At 43.7% G+C, this 25,455-nt stretch overlaps 1 protein-coding gene across 13 annotated transcripts in view; it reads right to left on the bottom strand.

Moving 5' to 3' along the window:
- ARFIP1 (ARF interacting protein 1) overlaps positions 1 to 24,236 on the bottom strand; it is a 64,363-nt gene extending 40,127 nt beyond the window's left edge. For 2 of the 13 annotated variants that reach the window (XM_084856276.1, XM_084856282.1), the window contains exons 1-3: positions 24,075 to 24,198; positions 12,497 to 12,576; positions 1,153 to 1,254 (exon numbers count right to left, since the gene is read on the bottom strand). In XM_084856276.1, coding sequence (XP_084712402.1) covers positions 1,153 to 1,254; positions 12,497 to 12,574 — 180 coding nt within the window. In that variant the 5' untranslated portion in view covers positions 12,575 to 12,576; positions 24,075 to 24,198. The other 11 variants (XM_084856280.1, XM_084856285.1, XM_084856274.1 and 8 more) reach the window with 9 other exon arrangements.
- Between the last annotated feature and the right edge of the window lie 1,219 nt (positions 24,237 to 25,455).

Below are 25,455 nucleotides of genomic sequence, written 5' to 3'. Positions count from 1 at the left end.
CCAAACTTTTCCTCACTATTTCTCTCCCTTCCCCATCCCTAGCTTTTTACTTTGTTCCTTCCTAGCTGCTAGCCTTGCTCTTTCTCTCCCACTCACCACTTTATTCCCCCTCCCTCCTAGCCTCTCTCCGCCTCACCACCTCTTTTAACTAGCCAGGCCCCCGTTGCAGCCCTTATGTGACTAGCCACATCCTCCATGGAGCCATTTTGTGGTGGTGCCCACAGCAGTTTCTCAAGTTCCCAAATGTGCTCATGGGGCCAAAAAGGTTGGGGGGGGCCCTGCTAGGGCACTGCAACACTGCCAGGCTGCTCATTGCAACTCCACTGCTGCATGAAGTGGGGCAAAGCTTTTTTGGGTTAAAGGAAATAAGCTGGGAAACTGTCACCTTTTCTCATAATAAGCCCCACACTCCTTGAAAAATAGCTTTTGCTCTTGCCCTCAAGAAACTTGCTGAAAATGCCCTCCCTCTTTTGCAGAGGGCCAACGGCCCTGCAGACATTTGGTGGCATTCAGCCCAGTCCTAGTAAAAACCCAGATATTCATTTTTGTAATTTGAAAAACCACACAGCTTGTGCCAGTGCAACCCCTAGTGGACACAGAAGTATTTTGACATTTCATTTTACTTATGCAGTAATCTGTATCTAAAATATAAAATAGAGAAACTGAGATTCAACAAGAAATGGAAGAACATAAATTATGTAGTAGCCTAACAGGCTCTCAAGATTCTAGCTAGCTCTAGTTCACTTCGTATTTGGCTGTGAGGTTTATTTATCATTTTAGATATTTAGCTTGCCTTATTCCCGATGATCAAGACAAATCACACCATAACAAAATGGTAAAACAAAAGTGAATAAGTATCTGAGTGGTAAATAATTAAAAACTTACAGCTTCTCACCCAGATCCCCATTTTCCGTTAATGGGTTTTGATACTTTAATGAAGATATTTGTAGCTTACCTTGCGATGCCCTTTATTTGAAAGGATGAAATCCACATTCATCTCTAACAGGCAACCAAGCTTTCTCTAAGCAGTAAGGAAGTTAGGCTAATCTAGGCAATACATTTTTCCCATAACTTGGTTGCTTCAGCAATAATCTAATTGGTTTACTATTGGCAAGCAATTTAGGGGATTTAATTAAGACTATACAATCATACCCTATTAAAGTTGTGCTCATGCGTATCTTCAAGTTCTCCATTGCTTGTCACAGAAATCTCTGCTGCTGAATTTTTGGGAGATTCCTGAGCCATTGAACACTCCTACAATATGAAGAGAGATATGTTAGCATTCTCCAAACATTATTCATATTCAGCTTTTAGAAATGATTGTTTGGGGAACAGATCTTACTGAATCTTGAAGAGAGTATCTTCAGATACCGACCCAATAATTTTATGAAACGTAGCTTGTTCGATAATTAAGTCTTCTAGAAACCCAAGTAGTATATTATATATCCTTTCTTCAGAAGGTCACCCTCCCCCATCCTAGCAGCTAACTTGCACAGTAACTTCTGCTTCATAGTCATCACACAAAATATTCCCAGCACTTAGCATTACCAAGCAGCACAGTAGTTATACTTACTTTGGTGCATGGCAGACCATTTCTTTGATCAAAAGGTGCTCACAGAAGAATGAAAGAGAACTGCACCATGTACAAGCCATCTGTCACTTGTTGTACAGCCTCAAATATTAATGCCTGTAAGGCAGATGAGTGTATCTGATCATACAATAACAGATTGCCACAGTGCCAAGGGGAACTGTTTGCCCAGTTTCTCCCTACAAGTATATATATATAGGTCCAAAAGACAGCCACTACTGCTCTTTTACCTCCCATGTTGTTGTCATACGAGTTTTAGGAATCTTGTAATGGGTTAGATACCACTGCTTAATCTGAGCAGATGTGCAATGCTGATAGTGTACTTCAAACAACTTCATTAGTAGTTTATTGGCAAATCATTTCCTCTTTCACTTAACACCTGCTGATTTTATGAGTCAGACTCATGTAACTGTGGCATCTGTTTTTGGAGGTCATGGATCAGAAGCCTAATGCATACAGTTTTAAGTCAATATGAAAGCACCACATAGTTAACTCTGTAACTTTGGCTCATCTTCACAAAATGGGAATATGCATCATGGAGCCACTGCACATGTCTCTAACCTCTTGGTTTTACTAGCTTAATAACGGACATTGACAGTTTTTCATAAATGAGGACAGAGACAGGAGCTCATACAGAATCTTTCCACAGTGATCATCCATCTTAGTCCATCATGGCTGCTCTAGAGCTTGCAGAATCTAGTGGTTCCTTGGGCCTAGCAGGGCGATACCAACAGGGAGAATGTAGTGAACTGTCCACATGGCCATTTGACATGAACCTTACTCAGTCAAGTCACCACGGAGTCCATTGTGTATAGAGGTCAGTCTTGCAAATGCTAGAATAGTTCTTGAGCCTCGATGTGGTAACTTGCAACTTATAATTTATGACCTATTTTAATATTTGCTAGTCTAGTCACTTGCCCTGCTCCAGATCAGGTCACATTAATCTAACTGCTCCTTCATTAAAACAATGAGTTATTATAGTCTACTTTCTCCCAAAGCTCTATATACACTCCAAGCTTCAACTTGGAATTTTTAGAATATATATCTACAAGGTCAAATGTATTTATCTTTCCTCTGAAATACTGATTAAGACAACAGTTGCAGCAGCAGGTACAGATCTAAAAAACACTGCTATTATACCACTTTGTAGGTTGGAACCAGAGTTAGATGTGTCTAACAGAGCTGGCAGAAATGGATTTCCCTGTCCCCTCCATCCCCTGAAAATGCTACACAGAGGGTGAGGGGACCATGTTGAAAGTGATGGAAAGAGGTGGGCTGTGGCACAGGGGACTGAGGACAGGGAGGACCCCCAAAATTAGGCAGTGGCATCTTCTGTCAGTGAGCACTCTGCTCACAGAAAGTGCCTTCATCTCATTTTGGGGGATCTTCTTGTCCTCCTTAACTTCCCTTTTCACAGTCCACCCCATTTAGCGGGGTCCTGCAATCCTCTATGTAGCATTTTCAGGGGGCTGAAATGGGGAGGAGGGGCTGGGAAAGTCCAGTCAGCCCTATTACGCACAGCATAACTCTGCCATTGGGAGGAGGCGGCCACCAGCTCTGTTATACACACCTAATTCTGGATCGAGCTCATTGGATTTGATACAAGAATTTTTCTTCCATTTAAAATGAGAAGATGTTCAGTTAAAAGGTATTGAAAGGACAAATAAATTATTCTGAACTGGATCTCACTGAATATGCTACATAAGCAAATCGACTTTTCTCCCCTGTTTTGTTTTGTTTTAGAAATGGAGTGAGTGTAAAGGTAAAATGCATCCTGGCTGACAACATCCATGTTGAAAACTAGATGTTTACCCAGACTTGCAAGTAACAGGGAACATTTTTTCCAGCCATAGAAAATAAACCCATTTGTAACAAGATGGTTCAAAAAAATTTTTAAATTTCTACACCAATCTTCACCCACAAAAGTGGGTTCCAGGATGGTATACAAGAATAAAACAAATATTAACAAAATATAAAAACACAATAAGCCACAAAACTGAGAATTATAAAACACATCAACTAGCTATAACTCTTACAAATATTAAGTCAAACAAACTACAGTGTTGGTGACAGTGTGCCTTCATGTGGCAGTCCTTCGATAATATGAGAACTTTTGCCTGAACATAGTTGCATTCCAACAGTATTACTTGAATTTGGACAATATTTGCCACTTTGCCAACGCGTTCCTATTTTGCAGTTGTAGTAAAACTACTTTCTAGGTGGTCATAAGACAATTTTTGGTGAGACACAGTATAGCAGATACAGAAAATCCTTACTAACAGGTCTTTTGGATTTCTTGCTGTAAACTTATATCTAAGGGGACATGAAGTATATTAAAAGCTTTAGAATTGAAAATGCAGTCTTATGCATGGAGTCTATTGTTCAAAATTGTATTTTCTTAGTCGATAGGAAACTTTCGCAAATGACTAACTCACCTGTCATAAATTAGTTCAAGGCTGCTGAACATTTTAAAAGATATTCCAATTTGTATCCAGGCTGAAAACTTTAATTTCAAGATACAAGTATTGAACCAATGTGTTAATTTAGTCTTAAACATTATGGCAGCGGGACGGCAGACAGAATCACAGACTTCTTGTTGTTGTTCAGTCGTTGTGTCCGACTCTTCGTGACCCCATGGACCACAGCATGCCAGGCCTTCCTGTCCTCCGCTATCTCCCAGAGTGTGCTCAAGTCCATATTCATTGCATCGGTGATGCTATCTAGCCATCACATCCTCTGCCATCCCCTTCTCCTTTTGCCTTCAATCTTTCCCAGCATCAAGGTCTTTTCCAGGGATTTTTCTCTTCGCATTAGGTGGCCAAAATATTTGAGCTTCAGCTTCAGTATCTGTCCTTCCAAGGAGCACTCAGGGTTGATTTCCTTTAGGATGGACTGATTTGACCTCCATGCAGTCCAGGGGACTCGTAAGAGTCTTCTCCAGCACCACAGTTCAAAAGCATCAATTCTTAGGCGCTCAGCCTTCCTTATAGTCCAGCTCTCACATTACTACTGGGAAAACTATAGCTTTGATTACACAGACCTTTGTTGGCAAGGTGATGTCTCTGCTTCTTACTATGCTGTCTAGGATTGCCATAGCTTTCCTCCCAAAGAGCAGACGTCTTTTAATTTCATGGCTACAGTCACTGTCTGCGGTGATCTTGGAGCCCAAGAAAATAAAATCTGTCACTGATTCCATTTCTTCCCCTTCCATATGCCAGGAAGTGATGGGGCCAGATGCCATGATCTTCGTTTTTTTAATGTTGAGTTTCAAACCAGCTTTTGCACTCTCCTCTTTCACCCTCAACAAGAGGCTCTTTAGATCCTCTTCGCTTTCTACCATTAGGGTGGTATCATCTGCGTATGTGAGGTTGTTGATAATTCTTCCGGCAATCTTAATTCCAACCTGTGATTCATCCAACCCGGCGTTTCTCATGATGTACTCTGCATATAAGTTAAATAAGCAGGGCGACAATATACAGTCTTGTCGTACTCCTTTCCCAATTTTGAACCAATCGGTTGTTCCATGTCCGGTTCTTACTGTTGCTTCTTGACCCTCGTACAGGTTTCTCAGGAGACAGGTAAGGTGGTCTGGTACTCCCATCTCTTTAAGAATTTGCCAGAGTTTGTTGTGATTCACACTATCAAAAGCTTTAGCGCAGTCAATGAAGCAGAAATACACATTTTTCTGGAATTCTCTTGCTTTCTCCATGATCCAGCGAATGTTGGTGATTTGATCTCTAGTTCCTCTGCCTCTTCGAAACCCCGCTTGTACTTCCGGTAGTTCTCGGTTCACATGCTGCTGAAGCCTAGCTTGTAGGATTGTGTGCATAACCTTGCTGGCATGTGAAATGAGCGCAGTTGTATGGTAGTTTGAACACTCTTTGGCATTGCCCTTCTTTGGAATTGGAATGTTAACTGACCTTTTCCAGTCTTGTGGCCACTGTTGAGTGTTCCAAATTTGTTGGCATATTGAGTGTAGCACTTTAACAGCATCATCTTTTAGGATTTTAAATAGCTCAGCTGGAATACTGTCATCTCCGCTAGCTTTGTTGTTAGTCATGCTTCCTAAGGCCCACTTGACTTCACTTTCGAGGATGTCCGGCTCAAGTTCAGTGACCGCACTATCATGGCTATCAGGAACATTCAGATCTTTCCTGGATAGTTCTTCTGTGTATTCCTTCCACCTCTTCTTCATCTCATCTGCTTCTGTTAGGTCCCTGCCTTCTTTGTCCTTTATCATGCCCGTCTTTGCACAAAACGTTCCCTTGAGATCTCCGATTTTCTTGAAGAGATCTCTAGTCTTTCCCATTCTGTTGTTTTCCTCCATTTCTTTGCATTGTTCATTTAAGAAGGCCTTCTTGTCACTCCTTGCTATTCTCTGGAACTCTGCATTCAGTTGGATATATCTTCCCCTTTCTCCCTTGCTTTTCGCTTCCCTTCTTTCCTCAGCTACTTGTAAAGCCTCATCAGACAGCCACTTGGCTTTCTTGCATTTCTTTTTCTTTGGGATGGATTTCGTTGCTGCCTCCTGAACAATGTTACGGACCTTTGTCCATAGTTCCTCAGGCACTCTGTCTATCAGGTCTAATCCCTGAAATCTATTCCTCACCTCCACTGTATATTCATAAGGGATATGATTTAGGTCATACCTGAATGGTTTAGTGGCTTTCCCTACATTCTTCAATTTAAGCTGAAATTTTGCAAGAAGCAGCTCATGATCTGAGCCACAGTCAGCTCCAGGTCTTGTTTTTACTGACTGTATAGAGCTTCTCCATCTTTGGCTGCAAAGTACATAATCAATCTGATTTCGATACTGACCATCTGGTGATGTCCATGTGTAGAGTTGTCTCTTGTGCTGTTGGAAAAGAGTGTTTGCTATGATCAGCATGTTCTCTTGGCAAAACTCGATTAGCCTTTGTCCTGCTTCATTTTGTACACTAAGGCCATGCTTGCCTGTTATCCCGGTGATTTCTTGACTTCCTACTTTAGCATTCCAATCCCCTACGATGAAAAGGACATCTTTTTGTGGTGTTAGTTCTAGAAGGTGTTGTAGGTCTTCATAGAACTGATCAACCTCAGCTTCTTCGGCCTCAGTGGTTGGGGCATAGACTTGAATTACTGTGATGTTGAATGGTTTGCCTTGGATTCGTACTGAGATCATTCTATCCTTTTTGAGATTGTACCCTAGTACTGCTTCTCTCACCCTTTTATTGACTGTGAGTGCTACTGCATTTCTTCTAAGGGATTTTTGCCCACAGTAGTAGATATAATGGTCACCTGAATTAAATTCGCCCATGCTTGTCCATTTTAGTTCGCTGATTCCCAAGATGTCAATGTTCATTCTTGCCATCTCATGTTTGACCACCTCCAGCTTACCTTGATTCATTGATCTGACATTCCAGGTTCCTAAACAATATTGTTCTTTACAGCATTGGACTTTCTTTTCACCACCAGACACATCCACAGCTGAGTGTCCTTTCGGCTTTGGCCCAGCCGCTTCACTCTTTCTGGCGCTACTTGGAAATACCCTCTGCTCTTCCCCAGTAGTATATTGGACACCTTCCGACCTGAGGGGCTCATCTTCCGGCGTCATATCTTTTAGCCTTGTCATACGTTCCATGGGGTTTTCTTGGCAAGAATCCTGGAGTGGGTTGCCATTTCCTTCTCCAGTGGACCACATTTTGTCAGAACTCTCTGCCATGACCTGTCCGTCTTGGGTGGCCCTGCACGGCATAGCTTATGGAGTTACGCAAGCCCCTTCGCCACAACAAGGCAGTGATCATCTCTGCATATCTGCCGGGCTCTTAGAACTATGGGGGCTAACTGTAATAAAATTCTCTGAACTTGCTCAAAATTTACCCCTGCCCCTGCCCCAGCACACAAACACATACATTCTTGCAGGGCAGGGCAATTCTTTCTAGAAATGCCTGCTTTCCTTTCTGTCCTTCAGATAGATTTTAGCTGTACATTTTCAGCTTCCAATGGAGCAGAAAAGCAGACAGAAACCACACGAGCAAACATCCAGACCTGGGTGCAATTAAGAAAGGCACATAAGGAGTCTTAATTAACACCTAATTATCAATAGAGACATATTATCAACTGTATTCATATTAACAACTGTATTTATATTTTAGCCATGATAGTGGCAGATGTTGCTAATGCCTGATCATCAAAATTGTGAAAAAACAACCAAGGCAATTTTGATCTACATAAATCATTAATGTTGACAGAGCAGGATAAAAAAGAAAGCTACATGCATTATACTATATAAAATTTAGTGTTGCATTTGTCTACAATTAGTTTACTTGCTTTATTATTTGTCTACTATAAATTATTTTATAATACATTTTACTAGAATCCTGGGCAATTATCATAGATGGCTGTACTGACAATGGCTGGCTTTGCATGATCGGAGGGGGATACCACGCAGTATAGGTTGTTTCCCCTGCCCCTGCACATGCCACTTGCACACCTGGCATTTGCTTAGTTACCCGGCATGTGGCATGGCAGGGGTGGCTTCTAGCCCACCCCACAACCCCTACTACAAGCCATGGGTTGTGGGTTGGGTTAAGAGCCACCTGCCACTGCATGCCGGTTTTGGACAACACAGCAACCCACAACGTGGCATGGGTAATGAAGCAAATAGCAGGCAAGCGTGGGGGCAGGAGAAACAACCTGAACTGTGTTGGTTCTTCCAGTGATTGTATGAACCCGGCCAATATTGCCTCAATTTGCCCAAGGCAACAGAACCAAAACCACAACAGAAGACCAAGAAAACAAAGTAGAATGTAGCTTGTCCCTTAAGCAAGAAAAAAGGCCCCCAAAGCTAAGAGAATAAGCAGGATACATGATTTTCAGGAAACTCTCAGCATCAGGAAATACTAGGATAGTCTTAACCCATACCAAAATTAAGCACCCAGTAGCCACATTTACTTATGTTATTTAGGTGCAATCCTATGCACATTTGGACAGAAAAAAAGTCCTACATGTCCCAGCATGCCCCAGCCAGCTATGTTGGCTGGGACATGCCGGGGTTGTAGGACCTTTTTCTGTTTAAACATGCACAGGATTGCAGCCTTATTAAATTTATATTCTGTCTTTATATCAAAAATGGTGCTCAAGATGGCTAATAGTAAAACATAGATAAAATAATCTCAATTAAAACATAAAAACAAATCAATTAAAAACACAGCAATAAAAAGAAATAGACAGCATCCAACCAGTTAAAAAAACCCTTCAGCAGCAAACCAACTTACATGCCAAAGACCTTCCTAAATAAAAATGTCTTTGCTGCTGGAGCAAGGACAACAAAAGAGGGAGCCAAGCTAACCTTCCTCTACTTACCAAGCATACTTTCCATGTATTTTCAGTTTCTTTGAAAACAGTTGCACATTTCACTGTCACAGTATATGTGATTACATATGCACTACATGAAGTCTCTCAAACAGCCAAACTAAAGCTAGTGGATTTTGAGACGATCACTGGTTTTTACATATTTCTTACCCAAAAATCATATTTAAGAACAAAAGAAGCCTTCAGTCACTTGAGAATCCATTTCATAAGTCAGAATAGCCCCATTCAGGTGTGCACCTGAATGCGTGAGAGCTAAACCTGTGCAGGGAGATGGGGGCGTGCCTGCTGGACTGCCCCCAATGTCCCCATGCGTTCCAGCCCCTTCCCCTCAGTCCCCAACCTTGCTGCACTAAGCCACAAGATCTGAAGGGGCGCTCTACTCTTGTTCGCTTCAACGCAAGTAGTACTCTCCATGCGATTGGGTAGCCCTAAACTGTAACACTAAACTATGACTAATAAAAAATGGAAGCTTCCTATCTCCTCATGGCCACAAGGAGGAGAGAGCATAGCAAATGAGCCTAGGCTTGCACAGGCACATCTTTGTAGCACTGTATCATAGTTTAGCATGATATGTTCATATAGCCTTTGGTTACTACAGTGAAGGCTTCTGTAGTTCCCATATCTAGGGAAGGATTGCAGAGAAGAAGGATATCAGCTATGCATTTCTGCCTCCCTGATTGTCCATGCTTCCTCAGTATGGCGCACTTCTCATTGACTTATGGTAATGCTAGATAACAGGGTATTATTGTATCACCTTCTATAGGTATAATACTATTTCCATGGTGCAATTAAAATACTGCTGTTATACACAAAATCAATAAACCAGTGATCTTCACTATTTTTCAAGCAGATGCCACTTTAGCTCTAAGCATGGCTAGTGAGGCCACTGGGGGGCCTTCCCCAAGCCATGGGGGTCTCTCATCATCCCCCTCTGCATTGTCCAAGGAAGGCCTCAGCAGTCAGTCACCAAGCAGACAAATTTGGACAGGTCTATTCTTGGTCTGTGGATTGGGATGGATCTTTTTCTCATCACTGAGAGTACTCTGCTCTAATCACTGCTGCAAAATATCCCTGTGCAGGTCCCCATTCCTCTTTCTATCACCTGCACATTCAATTTCCACTCCACCTCCAGTGCTTGCACAGTGCACCACCGCAGCTAGTCAATCATGTTGCTCTTTGCCTCTTGTGCTCCTCCCACCAATTAATTGGCTGATTGCTCCTGTGTTCTCTTCTCCCCGCCCCTTACAGCTGAGGAGCCACAGGTCTCCAGACACCCTTACCGCAAAGCCTCCTCAGGTAGTTCACTGCTAAAGCAAACAACACCTTAGCTAGTCCACTGCTAAAGCAAACAAAGCAGGGTTAGAGAGCCCAAGCTGGGAGTGAATAGCTACCGCAAAAAGAGTGCAACTGAATGAGAGAGGTGGACAGCACTGAAGAACATTGCAATAAACAGTCTTTCAATATAAATAAAAAGACCTTAGCATTTTTCGTACACATTATATGCTCAGTATCAAATGTATTAACCTTGAATTCAAAGATTTACTCTAAAGCTATAAGATTCAATACAATAGCAATGTGTTCTAAAACCTCAGATACCAAACACAAAATGCCTAGTTCCAAATCAATCAGGTCCAATTTAATAACTATGATTCCAAATATTTTTGTATAAGACTTAAATAGAACTGTGTCCGCCTCCTCAAATTCAAAGGGAACCACCAAACATCTCTAAAATCTGACTCACTATATAACAATGTCTTTAAGAGCCTGTGGCTTTAACTTTAAAAGCTTGTTTAAAGATAGTTTTGCAAGATCTTTTAAAAGCTGCAGACTTAAGCTTTGATGAACCTCACTACACAGAACCTGCCATAATACCAGGGACATGCCTAAAAAGGTTCTGTCCTTATGTCAAGGTACAACCAGCATAACTGACATAGCAATAATTGGATATAATCATCTCATGCCTGAAAGTGTGACTTGGAGCATTCTGCACCAGTTGAGGCTTCTGAGTAGCATTCAAATTTAATAGTAGAATTTGGCAGGTTTCCTGTACTCCACAACTCAACAGGACACTTTGCAAGACAATACTCGGGCACCAAATAAGCTCCCTTCCCAAAAAGGTGACCTGCAGCCAGCATGGCCAGTGGGCATGCTGGATCTAGATCCCCTTTTGGGGAAGGGAGCATATGGCCATATTTATTTATTTTATTTATTTATTGCATTTATACCCCGCCTTTCTCCCTCTCGCAAGGAACTCAAGGCGGCTTACATTATCCTCCTCCTCACCGTTGTATCCTCACAACAACAACCCTGTGAGGTAGGTTGGGCTGAGAGTCTGTGACTGGCCCAAAGTCACCCAGTGAGCTTCCATGGCCAAGTGGGGACTAGAACCCGGATCTCCCGGCTCCCAGTCCGTCACTCTCACCACTACACTACACATCTGGAGGGCACTAGGTTGGGGAAGGCTGCTCTAGAACAGTAACAGTCCCACAAATATGGGATGAGAACGAGCAGCATATCCCCTCAAAATAAGTGGTAGTCAGACATCTGCGCTGCTTGGCTTCCCTGGCACAAGACCAGACCACCTGTACATGCTACCTCCTGTATGTGATTTGGCTGGCTGCTAGAACACTTTTTAGCCAGACCCTGCCAAAGAACAATGGGCAGAAGCAGGAGGTAGGAACTATTCTGAGAACCCCAGCTTGGTCTAGTGGGCCATCTGGAACAGATGTGATTCCATCTTGCCAGCATCATCTCACCCCCAATGAAGACACATGAAACTTGGATCAATATACTAGCAAAACTTCACATGTGCACCTGACTGAAAAAATTGCCAGATGTCCCCAACAACCCAAAACCCCATGACACTGAGTAATCACCAGAACCCCTTCTGGTGATCTATAAAATCCTCATTGTTCCTATTCTCTGACATCATGCTCAGTTTAATGGGGTAATACAAAATCAAATTAGGGCACAATCCTATGTGGAGGCGACAGCCTATCCAATGCACGGCAGGAGGAGCATGGAGGGGATCGTCTCCTCTGCACTCCAGCCACCCTGCATTCATGGCTAGTCAGCCGATTTCAGCTATCTAGTCACAGGATGTTGGAGCACAGGGTGGAGAGGCCGGACGATGCATAGGAAGTGTTGTACTGGCACTTACACACTCCCCGCCCCCAGGACTGCCCCCTTTTGCCCTGCCCTGTTCTTACGAGCGCGGAGCCCGGGGATGATCCACACTGCCTATGTGGGGGCAGAAGAGGAGGCAGAAAGGTGGTTCAACAGGAACTGACATCGAAATGCAGGTTCTGAGGTTGGTTCCCAGAAACCAACCAATCCTATGGCCGTCTAGCCACTGACTAGCAGCCATAGGATCGCACCCTTAAAAATCAATTTATTTTCAGTTAAACATGATTTGATTTTTACTTATATTTGCCCGTTATATGTGATTAAAACACAATTAAAATAGAGATTGCTTCAATATGTTTTTCCAGTCTGAGCCTGTTACTGGATTGGTTGATTTTTAAATAACCACAACCACATTTATCACCCAATCACCTCAGAGTCAGACTGGAGTTCTTCTGGAGCCTGGTGAGGTTGATCAACAGTTGTGGAATTCTTGCTGTGTTCTGACATACCTGAAAATGAAATAAGTTGAGCATGCATTAAATTCTTCTAAATGACTAAATAATGCGTTTTAACAACATTTCTTCATCATTTTAATGAGCCTTTCCAAATACATAAGTATCAAAATCCAGTACAACTTCCATCAACTAGAAACCACTGTCTCAAAATATAAGTTATTTTAAGTTCTTTCATAACTGCACAAGAGACTGAACAATGGACTAGTTAAAGGCTATTGGAATGAATTAGAATCATAGAATAGTAGGGTTGGAAGGGGCCTACAAGACCATCGAGACCAACCCCCTGCTCAATGCAGGAATCCAAGTCAGAGCATCCCCAACAGATGGCTGTCCAGCCTCGTCTTGAACGCCTCCAGTGTGGGAGGGCCCACTACCTCCCTAGGTAATTGGTTCCATTGTAGCATCGCTCTAACAGTCAGGAAGTTTCTCCTGATGTTCAGCCGGAATCTGGCTTCCTGTAACTTGAGCCCATTATTCCGTGTCCTGCACTCTGGGATGATCGAGAAGAGATCCTGGCCTTCCTCTCTGTGAGAACCTTTCAAGTACTTGAAGAGCACTATCATATCTCCCCTCCGTCTTCTCCAGTCTAAACATGCCCAGTTCTTCCAGTCCCTCCTCATAGGGCTTTGTTTCCAGTCCCCTGATCATCTTTGTTGCCCTCCTCTGAACCCTCTCCAGCTTGTCTGCATCCTTCTTAAAGTGCGGTGCCCAGAACTGGACACAGTACTCCAGCTGAATTAAATATATAAACATCCCCAAGAAGTTATCTTAGAATTAGCTACTAAAAACAAAACTACATGATGTACAAGTTCAACTTGTAGATCAAAATGTGTGATATCTAATAAAAAATACCTAAACAAACACAAGGAACTTAATGTCACAATGCTCTATACTAGCAGCTGGGAATGTTTCTCAACTTTGGGTATCTGCCATAATATTTTACACACTTGAATTTTCCAGATTTCCCCCTTTTTTTTCATTTATACTCCATTTTAATTCTGGAAATCCTGTCTAATATAATGCATTCTACCCATATGCCTACATTTACTGCTGACAGCTATGTATAGTGGACAAAAAAATATTATGGTGTTATATCTTTAAAAACAGGATTTTAATTTTATTCTATATTATCCCCATTTTACCAAACTTGGGTCATGTCTATTACTTTGAAAGTGAAACAGGGCTGCCCCAAAATAAGGTAGTTTTTTCAGCATATTCAGGAGAACTTCTTATATAAATAGAAGCATATTTGGTTGCAACCAAAAATAAAAACTTAAGCTCCCAAGGGAATCTATGTTCTTTAGCTTCCAGAACATACGGAATGTTGAGGGCAATCGAACCATAGAATGTTGAGGGTATCAGTTGAAAAGAAAAAAAAAGAAAAAAAGGGAAATTGGCCCAGTTAAGCCTCTAATAGCTTATAAAAAGGTAACGGTGACCCCAACCAGTCGTGTCCGACTCTAGGGTGTGGTGCTCATCCCCGTTTCTAAGCCGAAGAGCCAGCGCTGTCCGAAGACGCTTCCGTGGTCATGTGGCCGGCATGACTGAACACCGAGGTGCACGGAACGCTGTTACCTTTCCCGCCAATGCGGTACCTATTTATCTACTTGCAATTTCTTGCTTTCGAACTGCTAGGTTGGCAGAAGCTGGGACTGAAGACGGGAGCTCACTCCGTCACGCAGCACTCGGGTCTCGAACTGCTGACCTGCCGACCTTCCAGTCTGCAGTTCAGCATCTTAACCACTAAGCCACCGCGGCCCCTTCTAATAGCTTAGAGTGTAATATAATTGGGATTAGTTGGGGTGGGGGATTAAGGTCAAGGAGATGTTTGCCATGAGGTTAAAAAACCTCCTCTTCTCTATGCTATACAGGGAGGTTTCAGGATTAGGAAAGGAAGAAGAAAAATTACTCCTTTTTTTGCTTTCCTTCTCCTCAGAAACTTCACCTCGTCCCTGAAACACAGGAAACCTTGGGGGTCAAAGCCCCTATAGTACTATATAGTACAGTGGGGTAAGTTTCTGAAAAATTAGATAAAAAAGGAATCCCTCTTCTGAAGCTCCCCCTTCCACAAGCACTGAACAGCACTAGAATGCTCATGTTCCAGGACCCCTGAACATGAACACACTTGTTAGGGGTTGGGGATGCACCACAACATTGTTATCAGCTCCCAGCGTCCTATCCTAATTTCAAAGCAACCTATATTCCAGGAGCTGCTTGTGGTGCCATCCTAAAATATTTTGCTGTCTAATAAGCACCATTATGTATCTATCAGCAGACAAGTATACTTATACAGGCAAATCAGTACAAAGATTTTAAAACCTGTGTATACTAATTTTTTTTATAATACTGTATGCCACTTTGTGTCATTTATTTAATCTTAACTTCACACTTGTCTTGAGAATATATTCATATCTATCCTTAAAACTAGATATTTACACCAAAAGCAAATTACATGCATACATAACTAGTTTATGTGTTTAGTACATTTATGCCCCACTTTTAAAATTTAAACCCTTTCCAAACACTAGGGGGTGGACCCAGATTTAGTCATACTTAGAGAAGACCACCTGAAATGAATGGGACTTACTGTAAGTTATTTATGACTAACTTAAGTTGCATTTATTTTAATGGGTCTATTCTAAGTATGAAGAAATCTGGATCCAACCCTAGGTTTTCCTCTTTTCCACCAAGAACCGAAAAGATAACTACTCTATACCCTCTAGTGTCTAGAAAAAGCAGAGGACCATCACTTTGTCTTAACTAATTGAAATTTTCTTGCAGTAGGTTTCTTTTGCCCAACCACTTCCTACAAGTTGAAGCATAGGGAAGGATAGAGAGAATGCAATTGCTAAAGATTTCAGCATACATTTACAGATGAATTCAAGAGACCTAGAACATTGCTAGGTCTAAATACTCAGACTTTAAATGCCTTAAGTGCACAGAATTAAGGAGCAGAAAAGTAAAATGTTTTCAACAGTCAAGTGTGTATTTTGTAGATGCAGAAGAATATCACCACTACAATCATTTAACTAATTCTGAATCTTTTATTTATAATGAATCCAATTACGAGTGTTTCCATCACACAGTCCCATGTTACCTGGAACGCAAGATAACATGCTGTACATAAAAGATAGCGAAACTGAACCACATGGATTACATTACACTGGGCTACATCTTGCTAACTTATATTAGCAAAAATAAAGAGCACTGCATAAAGTTGTTATAACTCTTAAGACACTACCAGTTCTAAAGCTATATAAACCCACCCTCTAAAAAGGAAGTTAATATCAGCACATAAAAGAAAAACGGTTTCAAATATGGTCCAGTCAATCTCTCGCAGTGGGCTAATAGAGGGGTCAGGGCTCTTTGTCCTTAACTCCATGTTAGTTTCTTTATGAGAGAGTTAAGAGCCATGCACTTCTTTACAAGAACACCCACATCGTCTTCTCTGTAAACCCTTATAAGCCCTACAGTTTCTTCTGGGCGACCTAAATAGGACATGCACACAGAATGTACCCTACATTTTTCTATCACTATCAGAAATCCTTAGAGTTCTTCTAAGGATTATAACTAGATAATGCATATGAAGCACTTTTATAGTGGAAATGTGGAAGACTATTGTACATCCAGGAGCTAATGGTGCATCACAATTGTTCTCTTGCCCATGTCTAGAGTGCCATTGGGCCTATTTGTTGAACTGATGGGGTAGCTATGCTGGTTCCCAGGGCTAAGGCTGTTGATGCTGTGCTTGAGGCTGGTAGATAATGCCTTTTGGTAAGACCTCAAGGCCAGCTGAGTGCAGAGATGGGAGCTATCTGTGTCAGGTTGCCTGCCTGCTAATTGTTGAGGCTGGTTGTTTTCTAGTCTACAAGAATGTAGAATGTATGAAGTCATGGGACCATGTCCAGAATAGGAGGAATCAAGGGGCTTGCTAGGACCTTCCCAATGCAGAGTCTTGATTAATCGTGAAAGTGCTGTGTACCAACCAGCCAGATTCGCTCACTGCTGGAAGGGACTCCCAGTAGCTAGAGGGGCATAAGCATATTAATCTTGCCTTGTAATTTCTTGCTTTATTAGCCTATTTTAGCAAAATCAACTTCTTTCCTTCACCCACTTGTGTGTTCATTACCTCTGAAATTCCAAAAAGAACTGTCGCCTATTGGCAAAACAACTCTGAACACTTGGAAGTGCTACACAAAAGTATTATTTCAACGTACAACACCCTCTTCCCTTCTCCTCTGATATCTAGACCAGCAAAAGTCCTGCCATGTTTCCCACTATACTTGCCATTTACCCTCTGCATCTACTGCTGAAAGCTTTGACCATTTGCACTGGCCAGCTAGACTTCTCTAATCTCCTACCTCTTTGCTTGCTTTCCCTTATTCAGATAATTCAGAATGTGTCCACTGAAGCGATTTAAATATATATCAGGGTACACAGAACCTTGGTGACAATTCATATTATTGGAACCTCAGTTTGTGTCTTGTGCATCCACAAGAGTAAAATTAGGATATATATTTGAAACCCAAGGATCAATTTGTGTTGACAGTGTCCGATTGTCAATACCTCATCATACCTGCTTCTGTGAACACTAGACTGCAATGTTCTAGACTGAGGCTTTATCTTTCAGCAGGGTCATCACAAGATATCCACATACATTACAACTGTCCTTTGCACAGGACCTTTACTTGTGGTAGCCTAGTTACAGATATGAATGTATGTGTAAAGGTGACATTACCAGCTTGCATTAACACTAACATTAAACAAATGATCTAGTCTCATAAATGAGTGACAATGTGTTCCAAGTCACTGAGGAAGTAGTTACTAGTAGCCTCTGCGCCTCCTAGTACTCAGGAAGTTAAGCAAAGTTGCATTGCAAATTACTATGTTTCACAGTGATTGTGGTTTTTCACGATCCTGTGCATATCTGACTTGCCAAGAACAGGGATCCACAAATATGGTCAACAGCTGTAACCAGAAACGTAAATCTGGCAACCAGCAGTGAAAGCATGTAGTATTATTCCACTACATGAGTAAAATTGTATGGAAGTATCTCTTTAAAAATGACACTAGGCTACATCTTATAGTGGAATACTGTGCGGAGTTGGAGGAGTAGATAGAAATTTTCTAGCACATTGTCAGCTTAGAGATATTGTGTCACACCAACAGATGACAGTTCAAGCAGCCACCAGTAAGTTTCCATTCAGGGCATGCAATGCAGCAGCCAGGTCTCTTCAGTTCAAGGTCTTATAGGAGCACAACTGACCTATTGCTACTGCAAATTTGAAGAAAGCATGCAATTTAGTCACTTACCCCAGAAAGGTTGGATGAGAGGGTTTGGTATAAACAACCTACCTATCACTCCTTCCTCTTAATCCACACACACTTCCTTGGCAGTGAGTACAAAAGGAGGACACTGTATCGCTGTGGAGCAGGACTCAGTGCTTAGAAACTCAGCCAACAGTGTTGGTCCTGTGACCACAATTGACTAGACTGCAAAGATTCCAGCTCTTATTTTCACCAGAAATTTGAAAACTACGCATTACTATGAAGCATGATAATCTGGTTACACATACGCTATAAAACCCCCAGCATTTCTTTAACAGTCCTAGTGAATCTTATTTTATAGGAGGCAGAACGTATACCCCATTACTTCCTCTTTACACTAGTTTGCCTCACTTTTTCATTATATTTTAGTAGTGTAAGTTATTTATTTTAAAGTCACACAGATGAAAAAGGCTTCTTTTAATATTACAATTCTTGATTTCCTTTGTCCAATTCATATCTTTTACTAGTTTCTTTAGGGAAGATCACTAACTGGCTTGGGACAATGGGACAAGACACTAGCTTGGTTCACAGAGAACACCAAGCCATGGTGTGGTTTGTTGAAATATGGCTTGTTGTGTCCAAACCCATCCCTGCAAACAAATAATGGTTTGTTAACCAGCTATAAACCACAAACTGAAACCATGGATTGTTGCTGGCTTATGAAGTGTGTCTTGTTTAAACCATATCTTGTCGTAATGTCTGAACCTACAGTCAGAGCCAGAACGATTGGAACAAGGATAACTGTTTGGCAGTTGGCCTCTGCATACCACCACATTGAAGATGAAAGGAAACACACCCAGATGGGAGCGAAGTCAGGACTTTCAGCTGTAATTCAAGGGGGTTGACAAAAGTGGGGCACTAACCATTCAGGAAGGACAGCCAGTGGCATACACACACACCCATCGTTAGGGGCTCATAAGTAATGGAACAAACATCATTAGAAACTTAATGATTTGTTTAATAAGTAATGGAACAAAACATCATTTCAAACTTAAGGATCGCCTTTAATACCTGGATGAAAATCCTTTGCAGTCAATGACTGCCTGAAGTCTGGAACTCATGGACATGACCAACTGCTGAGTTTCCTCCCTCGAGATGCTTTGCCAGGCCTTCACTGCAGCTGCCTTCAGCTGCTACTTGTTTGTGGGTCTTTCTGCCCTCAGTCTTGTCTTCAGTAAGTGAAAAGCATGCTCTGTTGGGCTGAGATCAGGTGACTGACTTGGCCATTGAAGAACATCCCACTTCTTTGCCTGGAGAAACTCTTGGGTAGCTTTTGCTGTATGTTTGGGGTCATTATCCATCTGCAATATGAAGCGGCGTCCTATCAGTTTGGCAGGATTCGGCTGAATCTGAGCAGAAAGTATAGCCAGGTCACTTCAGAATTCATCCTGCTGCTTTTATCAGCAGTCAGGTCATCAATAAACACCAGTGACTTGGTTCCATTGGCAGCCATACATGCCCATGCCATAACACTGCCTCCACCATGTTTGATAGATGATGTGGTATGCTTTGGATCATGAGCTGTTTCTTCCCTTCTCCATACTTTTCTATTCCCATCATTCTGGTACAAGTTAATCTTGGTTTCATCACTCTAAAGATCTTATTCCAGAACTGGGCAGGCTTTTTTAGGTGTTTGCTGGCAAAGGCTAATCTGGCCTTTCTGTTCTTGAGCATTACCAGTGGTTTGCACCTTGTTGTGAAGCCTCTATTTACATTCATAAAGCCGTCTCTTGAATGTAGATGTTGACAATGACATGCCCACCTCCGCAAGAGCGTTCTTGACCTGGCTAGATGTTGTGAAAGGGTTCCTCTTCACCATGAGCAGAACTCTGCAGTCATCCCCTTTAGTTGTCTTCCGTGGTCTTCCAGGCCTTTTGCTGTTGCTGAGCTTGCCAGTTAATGCCTTCTTTTCAGGATGTTCCACACTGTTGTATTGGCCACTCCCAATGTTTTTGCTATCTCTGATGGGTTTATTTTGTTTCCTCAGCCTAATGATGGCCTCCTTCACTCGCATGGACACCTCTTTGGACCTCATGATGGGAGTTCCAGTGAACAGCTACCAAATGCAAATGTAATACTCAGAACCACCTCCAGGCCTTTTGTCTGCTGGCTTGATCATGGGGTACCCAGGAAACAGGCCACACCTGGCCATGCAGCTGCTTGTCAGCCATTCATTCCATTACTTATGAGCCACCAACGATGGGTGTGTGTGTATGCCACTGGCTCTCCTTCCTGAATGGTTAGTGCCCCACTTTTGTCAAGCCCCTTGAATTATAGCTGAAAGTCCTGACTTCGCTCCCATCTGGGTGTGTTTCCTTTCAACTTCAATGTGGTGGTGAACAGAGGCCAACTTTCAAAACAGTTATCCTTGTTCCGATATTTCTGGCCCTAACTGTAGAACCAAGGCTTATACCTGGCTTGTTTGCACCACTGTCTGCTCTGAAACAGGCACTCGGCACAAGCAACCTGAAAAGAAACCACTTTGAAGGCTGGCAAAAATAACAGGAGAGAAATAAGCCAGAAAGAAGGAAAACAAGCTGTGATTTGTTCATTCATCTGCAAGACAATTCATGGCAAGATCAACTAACTATGTTCAACATAAAACAAGGGTGCAGAACTGAAATCAAGTGGAGGGCCGTATGACCCCACCCACTCATCCGTGGGCCATATGTCTACAGATGGGCATGGCCACACTAACCTGACATCATTTGCTCCCTGGTCAAAGGGCAGGTGGATCCTCCACTTTGTGCTTGGGCCAGGGACCAGGCTTCACTGTTCACAGCCTTTCCTGGTCGTTCGATGGAGGCATGGGGGCCTCTGCTTGCTTCACCCACCTCATCCCTTCTCCCATCAAGGAGGAGGTGGGGCAGGTGATGGAGGAGGGATGGGGGCTCTGCCAGCTTGGCTTTGCTGCATGTAGGGCTTCCCTGACCAGAAAGCCTGCACACATCAAACCAGAAGCACAGGGGAATCCACGCTGTTATTTCTATTCAGTGATTGAAGATAACAGCAGGGATTCATCTCCCCACATCCTCCCCCGTCCCTGTAAGGGCAGGGCTTGTGGAGGATGCAACGCTTGTAGGTCCAAGGGGGTGGGGCCCATGGAAGTAGCAAAAGCCTCCGCAGGCCAGATTAGGCTCGCAGGCCTTCGCTTCTGCACTCCTGACATAAAATCACAGCTTAGTGGTACATTCAAACAGAGATACATATTTCCTCTGACCCTAACCTACCTTATAAGACTGCAGTAAGGATGCAATGAGGTAACACTCATGTATGCCACCCTGAGGAAGGGTTGATACAAATGGCTTATAATTATTAATAGTACTAGACAATGTGCAGTAGTGATTACATCCTACTATCAAGGAACAACCACAATCCTACTTTATTCAGAGAGTTTTGGCAGAACATAGTATTCGCCTTTACGCATTGCCTGTTACAATCCACAGCATTTCCTGAAGAGTGCAAAAAGACACTCTGAAGAGTGTTGGTCATTATGTTTAAAGTCCTGAACAGCTTGAGTCCAAGATACTTAAACACCTACTTCCAAATGATCCTGCTGCCCTGGAGATCTGCTGGGGCAGCTCTGGACCACATCCTATCACCATTATCATCATCATCATCTGAGGTGCAATTGGCAGGTACATGTGACAGGTCATCCTATGGATGTTGGGGAACTCCATCAGGTAGCCTATATAGCCTCCTCCTTTTCAGTCTTTTGCAAGATGGTGAAAGACTGTCTTATTTAGATGGACCAACGGTTTGGATTAATTTTGTTCCCCCCAAATGATGGTTTTGATGTACTTCCGCTGTTTCTGCTTTGCTCCTAGTTTTTCATGGTTTATGTTAATTAGAATGTAAGAGCCATGCTAAATCAGACCAAAGGCCAATCTCATCCCGCACTTCGTTCACTTAGTGGCCAACCAGCTGCCTGTGGGAAGCCCACAGGCAGCACATAAGTGCAATAACACCCTCCCGCTCTTGTTCCCCAGCAACTGGAATACAGATGCATGATACCGCCAATACTGGAGGTAATGTATGGCCATCATGACTAGTAGCCACTGATAGCCTTATCCTCCATGAATTTGTCTAATCTCTTTTTAAGGCCATCCGAGTTAGTGGCCATCACTACATTGCTTGGTTGCAAATTCCATACGTTACGTGCTATGTGAAGAAGTTCTTCCTTTTATCTGTCCTGAATCTTCCCTCATTCAGCTTCATAGGATGACCCTGAGTTCTTGTATTACAAGAGGGATAAAAACGTCTCCCTATTCAGTTTCTCCACACAATGCATACTAACCCTCCTCACCCCTCAGTGGCCCAGATGACATTACAGGCACAGTCATACCCTTTGACTTCACTGTTTTCCGCCACCATGGCTGCTTCACCCACACCGTGTCATCCCTGAAAGTTTACAATGTGGGCAAAGCTATCCCAGCTGAGGCTGGAGTGTCCTTCCCAATGTGGGAAGGTGTGGTGCAGGCAAAGCAGGATTGTGAGCAGCATGCTAAGGGGGAACCTCCTATTATCTCTACTCATTAACAAGATATAACAGGAGGATTCCCCTCCCCAAGCCTCTAGCAGACTTCTCCTTTAGTACTCCTTTAACCCCATTGTCATCCAACAGTCTGACGGCCTCCCTAGCTAGTTTCCTGCTGCTGATTTATTTAATCAACTCTTTACTGTTTGTCTTGATGTTATTAGCAGTATGGTCCTCAAAAAACTTTTTTGCATCCCTTATTGTGCAATGTTTCTGTTCCTTTATGTTCTCCTCATAAAATTATGGGGGAATATAGCATATCCTTGAAAAATTCACCAAGATTCTAGCAATGTATTAATCTAGAAAACCATATGACCCCAGCAAAAGTTGACAGTATACATATACAACTGACTGGGTGCCCAAGCTAGAGGAAGGCTGTAGTACCAGGAGACCACAGGCACATTCTGCACCTATGCAACAGCCCCCTTTTTTGCATCTCACCAGCAAACACCACGACATACATTTCCCCATGACACAACAACCACAACAAACACATAACCAGCCTACATAGTCAAGCCTGGTTATCAGCTTCAACCACTGAGAGGGTTAAGAGAAAACAAATCATTGTAGTGGTGTTTAGGAATAGCTTCACTGTCAAGTATAATTATTCAACCTTTAAAACCCAGATGACACTAAACTACAAGTTTCATTTGCCAATGAATGAAGAAAGCTACCTTTATAGCACAGAAGAGTTACTGATTTAAAAAATCCATTTATAACCAATACTGGTAACGGCTTGTGGTCATGGAGCTTGGGAAGCAGGAAGGAAAGAAGCAAAGTCTTTCTCCAGGAAATGATTACTGAGTAAAAAGCAAAACATCATCAGCTTCACCTTTAAAAATCTGGCTCAAGGATTTGAACACCACGCACCTAAAGGAATAAACTACTCTCAGAAAATGCAAATGGGAAGAAAAGGAAGGTGTGTTTAAATGTGCACACTTAGATTCCTTCGCTGGGCAGTGTACTTCCGCCTGTTCCCAATGCACGCTACACCGTCAGTGCCGCACCTGCCTCAAGATAAAGACTACGAATCCGGGTGCGCACCAGGATTGCCTCTTCCTGGCAGGGTTCCCAGCTGTTTTAACAGCTGCAGGCAGGCAAGCATTGACGAGGTGGAACAAACCTCTCCTCTTCATCTCGTCACCGCCAGGAAGAGCAGCACCTGTTGAGCTGCTTCCTTGTCAGGCAGGCTGCAGCTGAGGAGGCCGAAACTCCGCTCGGAGAAGGAGGGGGGAGGGAGAGAAAAGCGTCACCCCTCTCGTTCATACGAGGTCTGGCTCCGGCTTTGGGGCGATAGCAGACGACAGGGCCAAGGCACCGGCTTGCCTGCGTAGACGGCGGGCCGAAGCGGTCTAACGGGAGCGGCAGCGCAGGCCGGCAAGCGTCGCCGGCACGGAGGGAGAAAACGAGACGGGGTTTGGGGAGAGAAACCAAGCGCCTCATACCGGCCCCGACGCAGACGGCAGCTCGCCGCCGTCGCAACTCCCCCCCCCCCCAAAGCTGACACCAGCGGCTGACGACACCACCACCACCACCACCACCACCACCACCACCACCACCACCACCACCACCACCACCTCCTCCTCCTCCTCCTCCTCCTCCTCCTCCTCCTCCTTCCCTCACTTGCCTTCAGCTCGACAGCCGCCTGCTGCTCCACCTCAAAGTAGCCCTCCCCCCTTCAAAAAGCTCCGCTCGCGCCAGTTGCCTTTATACTTTCCCCCCCTTTCCCCCCCACCCACAACTCCGGTACCAACCGGAACTGCCTGGCCGGAAGCAGAGCGTCACTTTGCTACTCTATAGTCTTGTCCCCTCCCCCCACCCCAGGAAAACCATTCTGATATGGGTGACACGCTGTCGCTGCAACGTAGCTGTAACCATGGTAGCAGCATCCGGGCCCTCCTTCCCGCACCCGCCGTCCTTGTCCCTGCCAAAGAGATCCAAACGTAGACTCAGGAAAAGTTAGAGACATCTCCGGATTGAAGTACGGTGTGTGTGAGGCAACCAGGGCAGAGAAACGGGACAGGGCACCACGGAGCTTCAAGGGTGAAGCGGCCCGCTCGTTTTGCGTGACGATCCCGCCCGCATATGGCGGCGTTCCAATGCCAGGAGGAAGTGAGGTCTGGCCGTAAGGCTTTCCTTTTTCCATTAGGAGCAGCCGCTGTGTCAAGTCGGTTGCAGCGAAACAAGTCTTGTCTCACCGTAAAAGGGGAACAGCGCGATCCTATGCATGCTTAGACAGAAAAAAGCCCTGCAACTCCCGGCGTTCCCCGGCCAGCCATGGTGGCTGGCAATTGTAGGACTTTTTCGGTCTAAACAGGCATAAGATTGCGCCCTAACACTGTTATTTGGGCATACATTTGTATGGCCTACGTGGGTGAGCAGAGGGTTGATCGGGATCTATGGTAGATCTCTGGCTGATTTGCAGGAGATTGGCAAGGGTTTCTGACTCCCAGTTGCCTCACAACAACAACTGAAAGCTTCCCATCCCTAAATTAGCTTGCGGGAAAAGAACACTGGTCCAGGGCGAAGGGGTGGGCGGAAACCCAAGAGTGGATTCTTGTGTGAAAGGCTTCTAGCACTGATCAAAGCTTCCTGGGCTAAGCACACGTTCAGAGGCACTCTGTTCCCCAATTCTTGGCATGTCTCCATATGCCTGAACCACCATTTTGCACTAGACTCTTGTTAGTGACAAAGAATATCCTGCAAGCTGAAGTCTGCCCAGCCCTGGCCTAGAGCATCCTTTTCTGACCTGGTGCCTTCCAGATGTTTGGGACTACAACTCCTGTCAACCCTGATCATTGCCATGCCGGCAGGGGCTGGTGGGAATTGTAGTCCAAAATATCTGGCGGGCTACAGGATCCCCACTGTTTCCCCCCCATTTTTATTCTGGAGTAAGTGCAGGGGGCCCAATTCAGACCTTAAAATCCCTCTGTACCCCCTCCCACGCTAGGGTCCCAATCTGTATTGGGCTCGCTGTGTCTACTCTAGAGTAACAATGGAAAGAAGAT

The sequence above is a fragment of the Heloderma suspectum genome, chromosome 5 (assembly GCF_057233095.1).
Source record: "Heloderma suspectum isolate Gila_16-S chromosome 5, 16-S_ref, whole genome shotgun sequence".
NCBI classification, from domain to species: domain Eukaryota; kingdom Metazoa; phylum Chordata; class Lepidosauria; order Squamata; family Helodermatidae; genus Heloderma; species Heloderma suspectum.
The sequence above is the reverse complement of the archived record's forward strand: the minus strand, read 5'-3'. Positions and strand labels throughout refer to the sequence as shown.